At 49.6% G+C, this 19,352-nt stretch overlaps 1 protein-coding gene and 2 long non-coding RNA genes across 11 annotated transcripts in view; 1 reads left to right on the top strand and 2 right to left on the bottom strand.

Moving 5' to 3' along the window:
- Positions 1–363: 363 nt before the first annotated feature.
- LOC136287986 (uncharacterized) lies at positions 364–2,307 on the bottom strand. Of its 2 annotated transcripts, XR_010720460.1 has the most exons (5): positions 2,189–2,307; positions 2,018–2,094; positions 1,626–1,715; positions 1,418–1,546; positions 364–687 (listed from the first exon to the last, which is right to left on the bottom strand). It is a non-coding gene; the product is annotated as an uncharacterized lncRNA (long non-coding RNA). The 2 variants fall into 2 exon arrangements; XR_010720459.1 differs by lacking the exon at positions 364–687 and having other exon boundaries at positions 1,390–1,546.
- A 1,164-nt stretch (positions 2,308–3,471) lies between these two features.
- LOC136288008 (uncharacterized) lies at positions 3,472–7,439 on the top strand. Its single transcript, XR_010720466.1, has 3 exons — positions 3,472–3,586; positions 6,265–6,505; positions 7,387–7,439. It is a non-coding gene; the product is annotated as an uncharacterized lncRNA (long non-coding RNA).
- A 105-nt stretch (positions 7,440–7,544) lies between these two features.
- Positions 7,545–19,352, bottom strand: part of NEDD4L (NEDD4 like E3 ubiquitin protein ligase) — an 81,730-nt gene continuing 69,922 nt past the window's right edge. For all 8 annotated transcript variants that reach the window (XM_066180653.1, XM_066180655.1, XM_066180654.1 and 5 more), the window contains 13 exons: positions 16,322–16,380; positions 14,869–14,934; positions 14,172–14,401; positions 13,414–13,535; positions 12,579–12,649; positions 12,380–12,475; positions 11,832–11,905; positions 10,759–10,819; positions 10,396–10,455; positions 9,809–9,916; positions 9,395–9,491; positions 9,036–9,108; positions 7,545–8,052 (listed from right to left, as the gene is read on the bottom strand). In XM_066180653.1, the coding sequence (XP_066036750.1) occupies positions 7,950–8,052; positions 9,036–9,108; positions 9,395–9,491; positions 9,809–9,916; positions 10,396–10,455; positions 10,759–10,819; positions 11,832–11,905; positions 12,380–12,475; positions 12,579–12,649; positions 13,414–13,535; positions 14,172–14,401; positions 14,869–14,934; positions 16,322–16,380 (1,220 nt within the window). In that variant the 3' untranslated portion in view covers positions 7,545–7,949. The remainder of the gene's footprint in view (positions 8,053–9,035; positions 9,109–9,394; positions 9,492–9,808; positions 9,917–10,395; positions 10,456–10,758; positions 10,820–11,831; positions 11,906–12,379; positions 12,476–12,578; positions 12,650–13,413; positions 13,536–14,171; positions 14,402–14,868; positions 14,935–16,321; positions 16,381–19,352) is intronic.

Below are 19,352 nucleotides of genomic sequence, written 5' to 3' on the forward strand. Positions count from 1 at the left end.
CTGTCCCCCGCCCGTCCCGCCGGAGCCGTGCGGCAGTGCTGCCACCGCGTGGGCAGAGAGCGGTAGTGCAGTCCCCCGCCCGTCCCCGAGGCGCGTGGTAGCCCCGCACTGTGAGCTCGGGGGCGGCGCTGCCGCCCGACCTTCCAAAGCTTGCGGGAAAATAGGCAGGAAAAACGCAGGATCTCGGGTGCGTGGCCGCCGGCTGCCTGCGCGCGACCCCATCCACGGCGCCGCCTGGGCGCGATTTTCCGCGGCGTTTCCAGGTGCGCGGGCACGGGCTGTGGGCTCGGCGGCGCCGCCGCGGGCGGGCGGGAGCCGGGTCTGCGCCGGCAGGCAGCGGCGGGTCGCTTCTCCCTGCCGCGATCCTGCCGCCGCTGGCGGCGGCACCCAGAGCAGGGCGTGCCAGGGGGCCTCTGCTGGGACCCCCAAACCCTGGTCACGGGTGCTGGGAAGTGTCAGCTCCAGAGGAACACTACAGAGGAGCCGTGCTGGGACCCCTCAAATTCCAGTCAGAGATGCTGGGCACTGCTGGACCTTTGGGACACTACTGAGAGGCTCCAGTGCCTGATCCAGAGAGTTCTCCCATTATTTACTGTTGTGCTTAGAACGTGGCAGGTCACTGTAGCCGCACGTGTTGAAAATCCCATCGGAGCAGCTGGAATCACAGGCGGTCACACAGAAACCAATCTGGGAGAGGAAATGAGCTGTTGCATAGGTTTATTTTTCCCAATGCGTTTCGAAATTCTACCACGATCACTCCTCTCCCCGCAGACCCCGTACCCTTGAGTTTTGTCAAAACCAAGTTTCTGCCTAAGCAGGAAAACAACTCCCGGGCCCCGCAGGGCGCGGCGGGGTTCGGGGGGTCCCCGCGCCCCGGCCGGTCCCGATCAGCACGCGGAAATCATCGCCACCGCCGTCCTCCCGTGCCCAGAGCCCCGCCAGGACCCCGGCGCAGCTCCGGCTGCCGGCGACCTCGGCTCGGCTGAGCTGTGAGGGGCGGGGCCGGCCAGGGGAGAGGGGCGGGGCCGCGGGCCCCGGGGCGGGCTCGGGCACAACCGGGGGCGCGGCTTCAGGGGCGGGGCCCGGCACCGGCTCAGGTGCGCGGGGCCCGGTCCCGGCTCAGGTGCGCGGGGCGGGGCCGAGGTGATTTAAACCTCGGAAAACACTTCCGCCGCCATTTGCTCAGTTTGAGCCGGTTGCGGACGGGTCCCTCCTGTCCGGGCTCCGCAGACCGGGACGGAACGGGCTTCGTCTTCCCCTCCTGTCCACCCCTCTACCCCTCCTTCCGCCTCCCCGTATTCCCCTTCTTTCGTTCCCTTTGCCCGGTTTTCCTCTCCTCCCCAAAACCGACCCCCTTCCCTCCCCTTTCAGCCCCTCCCTCTCTAGCCTTCCTGCCTGTCCTGAGCCCCTCACTTACCTTTCACAGGCTCCTCCCAAGTGTGTGCAGACACTTTGCTTCCATCCAAGAAGAGGAACAGCACCTCATTTCCAGGTTTCAAGAAGTCACATCAAGTCATCCTGGTCACACGTTCCACATCAGGTTCTCCTGTAAAAAGAAAGATACTTTTCTCTTCTGATCGCTTCTTGAGCTGTGTCAGGAACAGCAGGATCTCACACAGACTCACAGAAATTCTGTCAACACCCTTTGCTGCTCCTCTCTCTGCCAGGGCACCAACAAGTTCTGGGTCAGTTCTTGTTCCATGCTGGCCAGGGACCTTGAGAGATAAAAGAAGGCACCATCAGTACTGCTAATTACAGCCACAGGCTTTGAACTTGCCCACAGGTAAAACATTCTGGGAGCAGAAGCAGACACTCCTCACCCTGCTGGAGCTGATGGGTCTATTCCCAGCTCTTATTTTACTACCAACGTGAAGGCAAAACAGAGGCAAAGGGACACATTTGGTAAAACAATGAGCTTATCACTCACTTGGCTTTAGCACCGGAGCTACCAATACTCTCAGCACATCTGGGAAACTCCCAATCCCACTCATGCTGAAAAACTGCCCAAAAAACTCACCTCGCCCGAAAGTGGGACTGGAGGAAAAAGCAGTCATTTCTTCCACCTGGCTGAGAATTCTGAGCAGTTTGTCCATCCTAAAAAACATCCCCAAGTTACACCAAATCCTTACCTTTATTTCCACTACATCATTATTAGAAGAAAAACTCAAACTATTTTTGAGATTGGTACCTTATTCAGTTGATGTTTTCCTTTCATGAGCCATAGCTTACAGAGAAATAAACGATCTCGTTATTACCGCACTAAAACAGCCTGGAGAAACTCCAAACCCACGCAGCCCGACCGGAGACCTCTACGCCGACAAACAGACGCCAGGGCCCCTCCCGCCCCGGCTCGCCATTGGCGGGTTCGCTGAGGCTTCGGCAGCGCTGATTGGACAGCGGGCCCCGGGAACCGCCCCGGCTCCGGCCCGGACTCCGCCCCGCCCGGCCCGCTCTGAGGGTACCGCCCCGCCCTCAGCAGCGGCCCCGGTCCCCCGATACCCCCCGGTCCTGGCGCCGCTCCCCCGGCACCGACCCGGGCTCTACCCCGGCACCGGCACCGCAGCAGCCTCGATCGCCCCCGGACCCACGCGCCGGCAACGGCCCGGACTCCGCTCCGACTCCGCCCCGGCTCCGCCTCGACTCCGCCCCGGCCCCGCCTCAGCCCCGCTCTGAGGGCCCGGGGGCTCCGTCCGCTCGCCCGGCCCGGCCCGGCCCCGATCCCCCGGCTCCACCCCGTCTCCGAGAGCGGCCCAGCCCCGGCCCGCCCCCCCTGTGGCAGGTTTGTGTTCGGTTTGTGTCTGGGAAGTGGGGTCTGTGCTGGGGCGGTGCTGTTGGGAAGAAAGTGAATCTGCTCCGGGGATCTGCGATGAAGAACTGAGTTGCAAGGAAGGGGAGTGTTTGTAAACGGTCTCCGTAGTTCCTCGTAATTCTGGGTGTTTGGCTTTAGCCTGGGATTGTCAGCTACGTCACAAACAAGCCCACCAGGCTCCTGAACTCCCAATGGATGCTTGAAACGCTTCCACAGAAAGACAAGTTAGCAACGATTCGAAAGGGAAAATTGTAAATAGAGGGTAACGATTGCTGGGGAAGTTCCTTGGGAATTATGGACCTCAGGTGTATGGGCTTTCGGAGGTGGAATCCCAGTTTCAGCCTTGGGCACCTGCGGGAGAAGAGGGATCCTTATCCCTAGCAAGGAAAGCCCGGTGCCCCGGCGTGTCAGGTGCAGACAATAAACTGTCCGGGGGATGAGCGCACACACACCAGTCCCCTCTGCCCTGCCCCGACACTCGGACTGGCGGCAGCTGCAGGTGAGAGCTGGCGCAGGATGGTGAGGGGACAGAGCAGCCCCAGGTGAGAGCTGTAAAGGATAATGAGGGGACAGACCAGCTGCAGGTGTGAGTTGTTACGATGACGAGGAGCGGTTTAAGAGGGGAGCCTCAGTTCTCTTTTCTATTCAGTTGCCGGGGGTGAAGGGCGCATGTTGGATTCTCGGGTGTGGTTTATGCAGTGGTGGGGAAAGCCTCTTCCAGCGCCTGCAGCGGCACGTGGCTGTGGAATATTTCTTTATGCCGGACAGCAGCAGTAGGTAAGCCAGTGTGGGTTTGTAGAGGGTTTTTTTCCCTTTCAGCTTTGTCTTGCTAATCTCTTCCTGGTGCTCCTGGAAGAAGAAGGGGTTACGCCGGCAAAAAGAGCTTTAATTGAGTGACGAAACTCCTCCTCTGTTTCTGTCTGTGTTTAAACCAGGAGGTATTTGTTTTCGCCTGGATTTTTAATTAGTAGTGGTACTTATATGTGGTTTTTATTTCCTATTACTTTCTTTGATGATATATGGTTTTGGGGTTTTTTTGGTATTATTTATTGCACGTAATTTAGTTTTTGAGTGAAGATAACTTTATGAGTAGGTTTGTGTTTGGGGTAGAATTTAGTCGTTTTCTTTAATAGGCTTCTGATGAGCGTTATTGGGGTTTTGTTCATTGTATGTAGGGATTGAGATTGGGTAGGGCCACCCTGGCTGGTTGAAGTTTGGATGTTTTGTTAGATGCGGCTTTTAAAATTTTTTTCAATCTTTTTTCTGTTTAATGGTTTTCATGTGGCTTTTAATAACTTATTGCATAGCTTTATTTTGCTTGGAGATGGTGTGTGATGAGCTCTGCCCCCTGCCATGCTCCAAGCCCTAAGGAGGAGCTGGATATCGTCACGCTCAGCCAAGCTGAGGGAGCTGTTGCAGATAAACATTTAAAAATCAGCCCCGCCTTGATAGTGCCCAGAGAAGGGAGAAAGCCCTTCCCAGCACGCTTTTGGAATTCCCTCCCTGCCACTTGCTTTGCTTCTAGCTTGGGAAAGTTTGTCTTGGGCTTTTCCCACCTCAGGGATTGCATGGGATGCCCAGTGACTGCCCCAGCTGCGCGCACAGGCACGGGAAGCTCTTCCACGCATTTTATCCTGCCGCGAGCCAAAGCACCCCAGGGCATCCTTGGAACAGTGCGGGGAGCACACGCCTAATCCTGCTCTGTGCTTTCCCAGTGGGGCATGAACACCATTTCCCCCTGACCCCGAGGGCTCCAAGGAAAATCGCTATCAAGGGCCCCTCCCTCACCCCCGGCCCCGACCCCCCGGGACAGCGCCGTGCGCTGCGGGGACAGCCGGAGCCCCGGCCCGGCGGGTGCGCCCCCGTGTGGGCACTCCTGCGAGCGGCGCCGGGCGCCGGCCCTCCGGGCTTCATTCTCCGGCGCCGCAAGTCCCGCGGCTGCGGGAAAAAGGAGAGGAGGACGGGGAGGCAAGGAGAGATAGCAGGGGATGAGGAGGGGCAGAGAGGGGCTGTCGGGGTGCCGAGCGTTTGGGGAGGGGGAGGCCGGGTGGGGCGAGAGGGGGAATAGAAGCGGTTAGTAGGGTAGGGACAGGAGAGGAAGGAACGGAAGGTTGTCAGGTTCTGTGGGGGGCGAGAGGGACCGGGGAAAACGTGGCAGAGATAAGAGGAAGACGGGGAGAAGGAAGGAAGGGTTTGGGGTGGGCAGAGGGAAAGGAGAGAAGGGGGAAGAAAGACGGGAAATACCGGGAGAAGGAAAGAGTGGTAGAGGTGGGGGAGCCGAAGTCTCCACGGCTCACCAGGGGAGCCCGGACAAGGAGCTCCTGCTCTCACCGTGCTCGGAGCGAGCAAATGGCATCCCGGCGATTTCCGGGGATTAAATCACCTCGGCCTCGCCCCGCGTACCTGTGTCGGGTCCGGGGCCCGCTCCCGGTGTACTGCCCGGTCCCGTCCCCGGTGTACCGCCCGTCCCCGGTGTACCGCCCGTCCCCGGTGTACCGCCCGGTCCCGCCCCCGTTAGCACCCGGGCCCTGCCTCCTGGGACCCTCCGGGACCCGGTCCGGAGCCCCATCCCGACCCCCGGCCCGGGCCTGCACGACCGAGGAGGGACCGTGACCGGCAACAGCCGAGTCCAGCGCTGCCCTTCCCATTCCGGCTGCAGCCCCGCCGCGCCCCGGACCCCCACATCCCACCGGTCCCACCAGAGCTCGGGGAATTTTTAGTCCAGGGCCAGCAGAGAATACTCATGGAGAAACCCCAAAAATAATGGAGATGGGGTCTGAGGGTAGGGGATGGTTTCTGCTGTAAATTAAAAACTCCTTGGGAAAAATAAAGCTGTGGAACTAGTTCACAGCTTTAATTTTTTATTTAATTTACATTTTTATTTCACAGTAGCTAATTTCTTCAGTAATTGTAGTTAATGGAGTGATCCTTGCCTCCATGCTGCAATCACCAGTCATGCTTTTGGGGGGGACTGTGGGCTTGGCTTGTGGGGCTGAAGAGCAGCTCTCAGAAGCTGGTAAGCTTTAACTTTAGGTAAGAACTGGTAAGATTGAACTTTAGGAAGAAAGAAAAAGAATCCAACCAACAAAAATTTCCAGTGAGATGGCACTATGTAATTCTAGGGGCCTGAGGAGGCTTTGAGGTAGGTATTAGTGAAGCTGTTTTAAGAGAGGGGAAAGACAGCACACCAGGAGGACCGGTGGACTGTTAAACATAACTTGGTTCAGCTGCTGCCAGCCTTCCTCTGTGCCTGACATGGCACTGCAGCTTCACAGCCAGAACAGGCCCAGCAGTCCCCACGTTCTGATGCATGCATCAGACTTCACCAAAAATCCTCCAGAAGACAAAACAAATTTTGGAGTGTGACACTTCTTTCAAAGCATTCCATGTCAGAATCAGCTGTGCTCAATGTACGGGTCAGTGGGATAACCAGGATTTATCTATTCTATCCCCAGAGCCAAGTCCAGCATTCCTGTCTGCTCTGATGCCAGCCACTGTCCTGCGTTCCAGCTTGCTCCTCAGATGGAAAAGGTCAGGCAGGAATGTCAGGAAGCATATTTAATAGAGAAGGAATCCTGAACAGCATTCAAGTACCACCCTAATCTTCCTCCGGACTGGGACCACAACTGGCAGTAAGGCTTCTTCCCAGCTGGGTGATCCTGTATCCCGGGCTCTGCAGCGTGGCTGGACACACAGGTAAGGCTAAGGCTCAAAAACTGTTGGCAGTGAGGTGATATTTGTTTTGGCAAGTGGTGTCACCTTGCCCGGATGCTGGGGAACGGGCCGGGGCAGAGCTGCAGGTCAGTGGAACCAGCCCTGCTCCAGCAGTGCTGTGTCACCATGTCACTGCACTGGGGCAAGCACAAATCCGTCACCTTTAATCCGCCACAAAACAGATGCAACTCAGACATTATAGATTAGGCATGCAACATGTCATAGGTAACAAAATGGATTAGATAGCAGTGTATATTAAATAAATCTTTGTAAGTAAAAAAGAAATCACAGAAACAGTTGCTGAGGAACATGTCTGCAGGCTCAGGTCTAGAGCTGGTTGGGTTTTCTCTTACACAGCAGCAGCCAAATTCACCACGGACACATCTTGCACCAGAAGGATATGTCCAGTGGCAAGGAGTAAAATCCCATTAATGTTTATGCTCAAGCCAGGTCTACCTTTTCCCTGCGGTACAGAAAGTGCCTTCAGAATCAGTGCCACTAGAAATGAACAAGCCCAGTGTTAATTAGGTTCATTAGCAAGTGCACACAAATAGGAGCCAGAACAGAGCTGTGTTCCAGAGTGCCAGATTTCATTCGGAATGCCTCCACTGCAAACAGGAATGAGGAAAGGATGGAAAACGAATCACTGTACAGAGAGAATGACAGGGTTCAGCGTGTTCTCCTAAAAGGCTTAATGCCAACCCCAGCCCAGATGCTTTGTAGCACATGTACAGCTTGGCAGTAACGAGGCCGTTTCGGTAGAACAGCGATCTAGACATGCTGTGTCAGGGCTCTGCTGTGCCTTGACACTCTTCTAGTACTTATACAAAAATGCAACATCCAGCCCTTACTTCTGGATACAGGAAAACAGTGATGTGCTTAATGAAGAGAGTTGCTTTCGAGAGACAGCCTGTGGAGAGAAAGCTTCCAACAGAGCTTTCTCCTACTCTCCTAATGATTTAGGAACACAAGGCTCAACGTACTTTGAAAAATAAGTCTGGTATGAAATTAAGAAAAATGCTCATTTTTCCAAGTATATGATATTTAATTGTAATGAAATAAAATCTGAAAATGTCTAAATCAATTAGGAAGTAAACATGAGTTGTAATACTATACCTGTAAAATTATTAATTCCATTCATTGTCATTAGAAATTGTGTAAAATATTTATTAAGGGCTTTGCCTACAGAGGCACAACATAAATAGAGTAAGTCCTGCTGAAATGTGATCAGTTCGCAACTGCTGCGGGAACATCAGCAAGGCCACACCCCCGGTGACAGTCCCAGCCTCGGGGCTCGGCCCCCGTGCTGCCGGGGTTTGCTCCAGAGCCAGTGCCTGGCAGCTGCTATGCCACAGTCCCTCCGAGTCCTTCGGGCAGGTGCCAAAGCCAGCAGAACGTGCTTGGAGAGGGAACGGGTGCTGCAAAGTTAATCCACCCCTTCAAACCCTTGGGCATTCTCCACGGCCATGAGGAGCTTCTCCCGCAGGTCCTCAAAAGATTCGTACAGAGGTAAGTCTAGGCGGTTAAAGCTGGGAGAGACAAGGAAAGAGTCACTTCATAATCCATGGAAAAACACAGTTTGAAAGAACTAGAGGAAGTGAAATAATTCAGGGTCTTTATTAAGAATGCAGCTTGTGGTGCAGAGTTCCCTGAACACCTCACACCTGCCCAAGGTGAGCTCTCCAGTAACTCTGTGCTGCCTTCCCTTGCAAAGCTGGGAGCAGGATCTTGGTACGAATCACTCAGGAGAGAAAAAGAGCCAACAGAAAGCCCCTCACTGCAGTTAGATGATGGAACACAGTCTTTGTCAAAAGACTGATTTCTGGAGGCTCAGCAAAGATATTCTGGATTTAGAGGACAGATTCTTTCCTCTTTGGGTGGATAAAACATTAAACATCCAAGACAAAAATCTTCCAAAGGTAAAAGTTAGCAGAGAATTGGAACCCAAAGAGGATGGGTTGATTTGGAGTGTGTTCAGGGCAGTATTGTTGTTTGTGCTTGGTGGCATTTGTGCTTTTGTTTTCAGGTTGGTTTTTTTACTAAAGCTAATCGTTCTATAGAGTGATTCATTTTACGGAAAGATCCCCAGTCTGTACTGATAGTCCGTAAAATAGTTTTCCCATTCAGCACAATTTTTCTTTAAAAATCTACATTCCTGAAATGGGTTAGGGTTGCTTGTAACAGAGCAAGACAAATTTGTACTGAATGCTTTCAATGTTTGCGAAATCTATAAACCAGGGTTAAATTATCTTATAATCTGACATTTGTTTTGAATTCTCCACTCACTTATGGGCTTTCTCTGGCTGTTTCTGTGGCTGATGTCTGACTTGCTGTAGTTCATTACATCCACTTACTAGGATGTGGGATGTAAAATAATATCCTTCAGTTTCTCAGTTTGTGAAGGCACTAGGGACCCACAGGATCAAATGCTGTTTGATGCAGAGCTGACCATGGTCAGCAGTGTGGCCCTTATGGAAGGAGCAGCTCTGGAATTTATGTTTTGGTGACTTACCAGGTGTGAGCTCGGGGCAGCTTATCAGGAGTTCCCCACTGCTCTATTGTAAACAGCTGAGGACCATTTGAACCTGAAAATGAAAACAGTATGAAACGAAACAGAAATTGCTGGGCAGAGATTGCCTCAACATCATTTTTAACATGAAATGTTGGTGTCAGTTGTGGGCTGGATTTGTCACCTGTAACAGGTACATTAAAGAAACACGAACGTGGTTCTTTCTTTCCGAGCCCAGTGAGCTGGTTTCAGAGCTTGTGTAATGCCAAGAAAGTGAGCATTTAAACCATCAGCATTTAAAACTCAGTGCTCCGTGGGGCTCAGGGGCTGGCTGGGTTCCCATCGTGCCACCAGCAGCTCACCATAAAGTTCAGCAAATCCGTTCATAGGCACACGTGACGTCCCGGTCACAAACTGCAGGAGCCGGATCCGTTTCTCAGCATCCATCAGCAGAACAGCCTGTGGGCAAACAGACACCATCGGCCTCAGGCACCTGGCCTGGCCAGGCAGAGCTAAAGAGCAGCCCAAAGCCAGCAGCAATCGCCTTTTGTACCAGCCAACCCTCAGGACACAACGGGTTGTCTCCTCTCCAGGTCCCATCTGTGGGCTGCTCTGGCAGGAGCTACACCTGCCCTCACCTGAGGGAGGTGGAAGCAAGTCCTGCCCCCAGTACAACACCCCCACCATTCTTAGCAGTTTTCATGAGGAAAAATGATTGTGAAAAAGGGCAGTAACTTTCGCTTGCAGGACCAGTCAGAGGTGGTGCCCAGTCTTACCTTCCAGAACCACTGGATAACGGGATGGTTGGGGCAGTAACCATTTTTGTAGATGGTGTGTTGTCTCCAGTCATTGACATCCACGTCACCAAGGCCACACATCAGTAACTGCAGGGAAGCAGAAGGGTGGGATGTTAGGGAGTGTGTGTTTCCCTGCACTCACAGGGTAACAAGGTGTCACTGCCCCTCAGGGCTCTGACCTTCAGTCATTTATGCACACACAGGGGAGAGTCTGAGCTTCTTCCCAGAGTATTCCAGTTACTGGAGAATGGCTGCACACTGCCATAATGTGACAGCAACTTCCATGTGTTTGCCTCAAATGTGACTGGCAGAGGCAGGATGGCACTGATCCACTAAAGCTACTTCCAGGCTTTCAGAGGCACGCCCCCAACCACCTCCCTGAGTAAGTGCAGTTCTTTGCATGTCATGAATAGATCTAGTAATTAGGAAGAAACATCTAATTTCCAACTCTGAGCAAGGCAGCTGTGTCTGCACATTCCCCTAGGGAGAGGGATGGATGACTGAAGAGCCCAGAACACAGCACATCTGTCAGAGAACTGTCAGCTTGGGGCACCAAATGGACTCACCTCCAGTTCATTTTCATCAAAAATTTTAATCAGATCAATAGGAAGCAGTTCTGTGAACCCCTAAAAAGAAGAAGAGCAAAGTCAAAACTCTCATCCCATATAAATCCTAATTAAAAACAGCGATGACCAAATTACTTCAAGCTCAAATAATTAAACCTGAAAGAGAATGACCTTATTCTCATAAGGGAAAGATGATATATTCTTACACAAGATGAAACTGTAAAATCATAAAATGTAAGTGTTCTATTTGCGTTCTGTGCCAAGCTCCCTGCTGCCTTCACACAGACACCAGTGGGTCAGAAATCTGTGCTAGAAAAAAAAAAATCCCTATTTTTGTGCAAGGAAGGAGCAGAAGAGCCTCACCTCCAGAAAGGCATTCATTTGTTTCTGCACTCTGTTGACAAACCGCCACTGGATGACCAGGCTGCAGAAAGAAACAAGACCCCATCAGAAAAACAAACTCATTAGCAGGTCTCAGCCAAGTGTTCAGAGGTTTCAGCAACCCCAAGTGCTTTCAGTTTGTCATTTACAATTTCAGCAAGTTCAGGTAACTAAGCAGCTTTCACCAGTTGTTCCAATTTATTGGCTGCTGACTGATGGAATTTTGAAGAAACAAATCAAAAACCCCAGTGACTATGACCAAATCACAGTGGGAATATTTTCACTCCTGTAGGTACCTACGTGAGCAGACATTTTATTCTTCCAGAGCACTAAGTAATTAAAAATTCCCAGCAAAGTCTGCAAGCTCTGAGGAGAGCTGTCAGGACACAGCACCTCGCCTATGAATAAAGAAATAAACTGCAGCATCAAAGGGACACCTTGCTTTCAGTACCAGCCACCCACGGGACAAACACCTCACAGGTGCAGGCATAAAAAAATCAATTCCAGGCATGGAACTGTGCCAGGTCCAGGCATTGGAAATGAATTCCCAATCTGCATGAATGTAGTAATTTCAATGCCTTTCACCTTGGAGAAGGCCCTGATTTAAAATGCCAGCAGGTGTAAGTGAATTTTACCTTTTACCTCCTGGTAGGCAGAAAAACTGAGAAAGCTGAAAATTAAACCTAATTTCAGATTTGGCCAATTTTTGGTAGGAACGCTGGCACTGGAATCCTGGCTCTGGTCTGTGACTGGCAGAGGAGGACAACAGGATGAGGGCCAGGCTGGAGAGCACCTTCTGGCTCATCTGAACTTGAGCCAGATGTTGGAGAAGCACATTTCCATGGGGGGGAATTTCAGGAGAACAAAGCATGTAATTTACTTTACTCTTTGTTCTTATATTTGACTGGATATAACCAATGTTAACAGTAAGATTTTTTTTTTTCTAACAATCCTTGATGCTCTTGTGCAGTACAAACTAGAGGAACTACAGCAGGGTCAGTTTTAAGTACAACTGCTCTTTCCTATCCCCAGGTGTATTCCATAATGATACTTACTCAATGTATTCCCGCTTGTTTTCATTTGTTACCATGATTTCGGACCCATTGGGCTTCAGGTCCACTTGATATGTCTGTATTTCAGAAGACCAAAAAAAACCTGTTATTTGAGGACATCTTTGTCCCACTCTCCCTGAGCAGCCTTTTACAAACAGTATCAGGAAATCGTTAGTAAATTGATTTACACTTCTGAACAAACTTGTGCTGACAGAAGGGAAAACTGGCAGAGAGAAGCTGGCTATTTACTAATAATTTTATTTAAATTATTACTTATAATTATTAAATTATAAATTTATATAAAATATAACCATGAAATACATACTTTAAATATACAAAAAATATAAGTTACTATTTCTAATAAAACAAGATAAATCACATATTGAAACTGCCCAAATTCGCGACAGGAATGTGGCAGCCCCAGTCCCAGCTGGGAACACAGCGAGGTGAAGGCTGACCAGTGCATTCACCACCACGAGGAGGCTCTGCTCAGTATCCTCAGGTCCTTGTTGGCAATAACCAGTCCTAAGATGTAAATAACATTTACATACCTGTCCAAAGTTTTCCTCATCTATGCAAAACATGAGATCCAGCTCCGTAGGGTCATTTTCCAGGATCCACTTCAGAGAGTTGTAGTATTCGCTATCCTAGGGCAGAACACAATTAGGCAGTTTGAAAATGGGCAATTAGTGCAGAGTTCTAGAAACCCACAGGCCTGTGAGCACTGGCATGGGGTAAATGGGGCCTTACCACTGATTCCATGTCCTTCAGCGTGATGGGCTTCCCCAGCATCATCTTGTAGAAAGGTCTGATGAAGAAGCCTGAGAGAGAGAGAGAGCGTTACCTGCCCTGCTCTGCACCTGCACTTTCCACAAAGGCACCACCCCAGCATCTCCTGTTACCTCCTGACTGTAACAGTCCCGCAGCTGCAACAGCATCAGAGCAGCTCATGTTTATTGAGGCACAGAAAGTCCCATTTTTCAGTTTCAACAATTCTCCACTAACTACCATACTCCACTGATCACCCTAACATTAATGGCAGAGAGACCCAAAAGCTGGGGAATTGAGCTCAGGGCACTCTGTCCCATTTAAAATCACTCCTCCTCCCTCCAAGGAGTTGCCTGAAAACCAGGCTGGTGAGCTTCCTCTGCTCAGGACTCTTCTGCTTCCTGTGCTGCACCAGGGCTCAGGAAAATCTGGTCAGTAACATCTGCCTGGTGTGAGATTTCAAAGTGCAGTAGAAATTGATATTAAATCATTCAGCAATAATTTTATGGATCAAAATATGCTGCAGTTGACCCCCCCTAGTTTGGCTACAGGTTTGCATGGAAATGACTGATACAAATTCCATGTTTTTCCTCTCGGGACAGTGCTCATGCTGGTTCTGGAGTGTTAACTTGAGTGGAGAAAGGAGCAAAGCTTTGTGTGAAACGCGCTGATTGAGTAAGACACTGTAACTTTATGAATCACCATTCAAATCTCCAGAGTGCCAGTCCCAGACTGTCCCCAGAACCCGGGGCTCTCAAGGAGGTGCATTTCATTCCCCACAGGCCAGAGGCAGCAGCAGAGCAGGAGCAGGACTCACCGTCCAGCAGCTTCCCGTGGTACACGGCCAGGCCGGCCACCCGGCCAATGAACGTGAAGTAGGACAGGTGGTCTTCGTTACAGAGACCTGAATTAGGATTAATCTGAAGTGTGTAGTTGTCCCTTTTTTGGGGAAAGAAAAAAAATAGCTAAAGGACCAAGTCTTTAAATATGCAGACACTCAGATATGTTAATAAATCACTTGTGCTTAGGGGCATCTCCCTTCAACAGGGAGTGGGGCTGTGATCAAGTCCTCTCCAGGCCGTCCCACCACAGAGCCACTGAGGGCTGACACGGCAGCAAACCAAACCCACTGTGAGCAGGAGATGCCCTCTCTCCCTTGCACTAAGGGATTGCTCCAAGATTTTAAAGGGCAGCCCCCAGTTTAAGGTTCTGGGAGGCCACTGCTGGGGAGCTCCTGCAGTGTGAACGAGCAGCTGTGTTCCGAGCTCACTCTACAGCAGCGCTGCAACTCTGGGCAGCAAAGCAAAGAGGCTTTTCTGTGACACTGGTCCCTTCACCATTACTAGCATCAGAAACAGCACTTTTGCTGCCCTGGATGTTGTCTGAGCAATGGAAGTGTTTTCTGGCTTCCCAAGGACAATTCCAGAGGCCCTCTGAAGGGCAGCAGGAACAGGACAGTGGGGCTGCCCAGGGCACCCTGGGAAGGAGGAGCTACTTCTGCCCAGAGCAACTGTGCCTCTTATGCAAAATGTAACGTATATCCCTTGAGAATACAAATATTTAATGAACACTTACGTTGCTGAGTATTCAAAGAGACCATAGTAAGGGTTAAACATCTCCTTGGACAAGAGAAAAAACCATTCTCTGGCCACACCTCCATAGTCAAGTCCTTTTTCTGACTCAAATTCAATCCAGAGTCTGGCTTTTAGTACATCGGGTCTCTTCACGGACATGATTCTTCTGTAGGACTCCTCAAAAATGTTATTTCTGTGTAATTTCATCTCAAATCTGTTGGGTATGTCAGCCTGTGTCAAAGAAGATCAGATTATCCTTGTTAGTCTCAAGAAATAAGTCTTTGGGCAAATGACTGACTGGTAACAGCTCAGTGACAGATCAGACACCTGGTGTTCCAGTTCCCCATGTTTTAATTTCCCAGTGCTCTCTCAGTACACACGTTGAGAGCATGGGGGGAACCAGGCCAGTTCCAGAACAGTGCTGCAGACTTCTGTGATAAATATTTGATGAAAAAAACAAGAAAAGTATCAAACAAACCAAAAAAAGGAGAAAGATTGACTCTGCTCTACTTTAAGGGCATTTGCATTTATCTAGAAAAATGTGAGCCTTAAACACTTAGAAAAACTTTTTGCTGAGAAACCCATCAAATTCAAACTTTGCTTCGTGTTTTTGGTTCCTACTCGAGCCCTTGAGGAGCAGCACAATGGAGTAACCTGGCAGGTGTGTCCTGCAGCCCCCCCGTGCTGGTTCTACTCACAGGTTTCTTTAACTTCTTGCGGAAGTAGTCGTATTTCTGCTTGAACTCCCTGGAGTACGGCACTGCCTGTTGGGAGCAGTGGGAGCACGCGTCATTCCAGCCACTCAGCACTTTGATGCCCACATACTGAAAAGGAATTGACAGCCCTGCCACCCACACCCTGTGCTATGGGCTCCCCTCAGCCCACCCAGGAGGGCCAACAGCCAGGAGAGACTGAAAAATCCCACAAACAACATCATTTTACTCTGAGGATAACAGGACTTTACTACAGCCATTAAATAATCTCTGCACATGCTTCCTTTATTTAAACACAACATGAAAGGCAATTTAAGTAATTCTGTTTGTCATGGCACCAGAAATATTATGATTGAAAGTATTCAGATGCATCCTTAGTGCCTCTGTGAAATGGATTAGCTCCTGCTTTCCCTTAAAGACCAACAGATGAACCACTGTCGAGTCACTCAAGGGGACCATGGTCATTTCATTTCTTTCAAACAAACTTTCTCAATCGTCTCTCTCATTTATGCTCAGCATTTCTGGGGAGAGGCCTATTAGCAATTTGCACAGTGCTGTGTGTGAGGATCTCCAGTTTTAAATGCCTGATAAATTGGTAAATCCCTCCAAAAGCAACTATGGCCAAACAAGTGACTATTATTGATATTATTACATTACATATTACATTATTCATATTAATTCATTATCACATCAATATTACATTATTGGTATTATATTAATATTAAGCAACTGGAATTACACGGCAGGCTCATCTGCTGTGTCCTTAAAGGTCCCAAGGATTTATCCAGAATAAAAATGTACTCTTGGCACCAGACAACATCTTGGGATTGAAAGTCTGATCACTCAGAATACCATAAAATGGCATAAACTGGCATGACTCAGCATAAAACCAGCATAAAAAGGTCAAAGAACCACTCTTTGACATTTTTGTTTTTAAAAAGTTCTTTGTTTTTAAAATTTGATACTGAGGTAAAATGCTGTGTTTATTTTTTTTTCTAAGGCTGATATTCTGAAACCTCTGTTTACACTGCAGGGAGTTTTATGTCTCTTAAAACTGACTGACCCATTTTTTGTCTTTTCTGTCACGCTTTGAATCCACATAGGCCCTCCTCCCAAGCATAAACAGCTTTTTATTGTCCAGAGATCCCAAAATAAATAGAACGATGTGTCAGCTCAGTAAAATCCTACAGTCAGTAATGACCCAGTTAATGGGTAAATAGCAGCACTTCTCCATAGGCACCCCCAAACCCTGAACAATCTGGGAGGCTGCCAGGACTTGGTGTGACACTCCCAGCTTCTTCTGATTTAGGATGTGGACCAGCAGAGCTCCTGCTTCCCAGGCTGCCCATCCCTGATCTGGGGAGCAGGCAGGGCCTGCTGCTGTCCCAGCTGGACCCGAGTCAGGGCATTTAATGGAAGATCCCACAGCAGTACTTACGGGGCCCGTGATGGCTGGGTTCTGCAGCCTGGGGTCTTCCCACTGGGTGATTTTATTATCTGCAAATAAGAAAAGAAATGATCCCATGGCTTCTCTCGTACCACAGTGTGCATTTCTGTTGGTTTTTTCTCCCTAGCACTGCTCAGTTCTGTCAGGGTTAGCAAAGGCTTGTGCCCCCCACCTTCCCCAGCCCCAACACACTGTTTAGTTGAAAACATTCACTCAAAAACACAGAACTACCCCAGAGCCCAGGGAATTTGCACTGCTTTGATGGCAACGTCTGCAGGAGTGAGTGAACATGTTCACTTGAACATGGGCTGGGATTGGAGATACATGGCCTGACAGGCAAAGGAACCCAAAACTTTTGGCAGTGACACCCTACGTTACCATTTGGAAATCTTGCATAGACAGCTGAAGTATCATACATCTAAATTTGGAGGGAATAACGTTTTTCCTGGACTGATTTGATGAGAAGGTGAAGGGAGGCAGAACTGTCCTGTTTTGGTGCAAGAGAATCACCCAGTTATGACCAACGGAGATGCTGGCAGTGGCACAACACAGCCCAGTTCTGTCCATCTACAGCTTTGAAGAGCACCAGGAGGTGACATGAAAGGTTCTACAGGACCACGGTGGGACGCCCCTTCCCTGCTTCCAGACAGCTGCTCCTCCCAAGATTCTGAACACGACGGAATCACAACAAAACAATGGTGTTGCAACAATAAGACAATGCTCCAAAGCCCATCCCAGGTGCCACCTGCAATGGCGAGGTGTTGGTCACCCATGGCCTGCCATCCCTCTCTTTGTTACAGACAGTGCTCTGGGCTAGGAACTGGGTATCGGGAATCAAGTTTGCATTTTCCGTGTTTCTGGAACTGGAAAAGCCCTGTAAGTTTTGATCACCCCAAGCTGGTTTAAGAGGGACTGGATCTGAAAGGCAGCATTCGGCAAATGTTAACTGGAGAAAATTCTAAAGGGTTGCAAGCGCATTTCAAGACATGTGATCTATTAGTTAATTTAACAGTAAAATAGTATTTCATTTCCCTTCACACATTCAAGCTATTTATCACTTATGGGAATGCTGGAGGGCTGCCAGCCTGAGCTCCAGGGACCCCAGAGATGCATGGAGCAGAGCTGCTGCCAAGGCGGGACACACAGCCCAGCCCTTTCCATTTTCAACCCCTACACTGGAATTCCCTTCTACAAAGTTCTCTGGTCACCTTCTTGACACCAGCAGCCACAAATCACAGTGCCAGTTTTCTGTGAAATCAGAGTTAACACAACTGGAAATGACTGACAGTGTGCCAGCTCTTTGCTCTCTGGACTTCAGAGTGTGTGATGACACCGACAAATCTCAGTCTAAGTTCCTTTTCACAGTCTCACAGGGACTTCATATTAAAAATGGTGTTCCAGGGCTACAAGGGTCTGGCACGAACCTCTCCACCTGGAACTGCAGCTCAGGATTCTTTGTCTTGTCCCAAGTGGACAACACACTCATTCTTTTTAAAGAACATTTTCAAGTCTCAACATTTTCAAAAAATTTCAAAAGTTGTGTCTTCTCACCAATACAATTCTCTGCCATAAACCAGGCTCTCAGGCCTTACAGGATTCCCTCTTCTCCCTGCTTTTCCAAGGGGCCTACTATTTCCCTGAAGTTTGGGACCCCCTGCCAGATACAAAACTCTCACAGCCAGACATTCCCAATGCTGATGGCATCAGAAGGGTTACTCCAGGTTGGATTTAGGCACTCCTGTCAACTGTACATCACAGGGTGAGATAACTCATGACCAGGTGCTGGTATTTTCCATGCCTTTTTCAACCAATATTCTACTCATTATTCCCATTCTGAGTAACACTCTGCAATTCTCCTTACGCAGCCTCTTCCTGCACACTGCAATGGCCATTGGCCAGAGTCACTCTGACTTCCCAGCCCATTCCTCTCCCCTCTCCTGCTCTCTGCTGAACTAAGGAGTGCTTCCCCTAATTCCTTGTGTAAATCACTGACGCATATTGTGCTGGTGGGTGTGGACAGACTTTGTATCCATCCCCCTTGTCTGTGAATCACTGGTAACTGTTCAGAAAATGGTTGCAGAATGGTTGTTTCCCCTTCTGCTCCCTTCCAACAGGTAGACAGCACATGCCTGGGAGGCTGCCAGGAATGGCAGCAGTGTGTGTGTGCGCTGCAGGGAACAGGGAACACTGCTGTGTCCATGGAAGGTGAAGTGCCCGGGGCAGCTGAGGGCCCAGAGAGGCAGGGAAGGGGGTTCAGTGTCACAGACAGCCTCTGCTACCACTGACACCCGTGTGCTGCATCAGTGGTTCTGGTCCCTGTCTAACAGCAGAGGGGCTGTGCTGGCTGCCGGGGACTGCTGCAGTTTCTCCCAAGGATGAGAAAAGCATTTCAAAAATAGGACAAACAGCATTGGAGAACTCTGCAGCAGAGTTACAAAATGTGGCAGGGAAGAGACTTGTCCTGCTGGTTTTGTGTCCTGGCAGTGGCACAGCCCCGGCCTTCCAGGCCCTCCAGTCCAGCCACCACAGCAATGCTCGGGTGCCAGGCTGGGACCAAAGGCTGGAAACAGGCAGCATCACCAAAAGCTTCCCTCAACTTTTGTGAAAAATGCTATATAAGCAGCTAAGTCCACTCAGATCAAAAGAGACAGAGGGAGAATTCAGATGCACATAAATTTTGTTTCCTAACAGTTAGGAATTCTTTGAGGAAGTCTAATTAATGTATGACTTTAACATTCCATTTCAGGGACTAACACATCCTCAAATAGCTTTAGGAGACTGAAAAATTAAAGAGTTTTAAGAGAGATTGGGAGGCTCAGCAGTTACACAAGTGTTTTAATGGGAGAGTTTTATCCTGTGACTCCTTAGTGGCAGCAGTTTAGAATCATTGGCCATAGTTACATTTCTAGATCTCTGTTGGGACAAACAATTACAGAAGGGATAAAGGATAGTAACTGTACTGAACTTGGGAAGAGGCTCATCGGGTGCTATTATTTCTGATGTTTAGTTAAAAGCATTCATA

The sequence above is a fragment of the Chamaea fasciata genome, unplaced genomic scaffold (assembly GCF_029207755.1).
Source record: "Chamaea fasciata isolate MVZ Bird 193981 ecotype frontalis unplaced genomic scaffold, bChaFas1.0.hap1 SCAF_4, whole genome shotgun sequence".
Taxonomy (NCBI): Eukaryota; Metazoa; Chordata; class Aves; order Passeriformes; family Sylviidae; genus Chamaea; species Chamaea fasciata.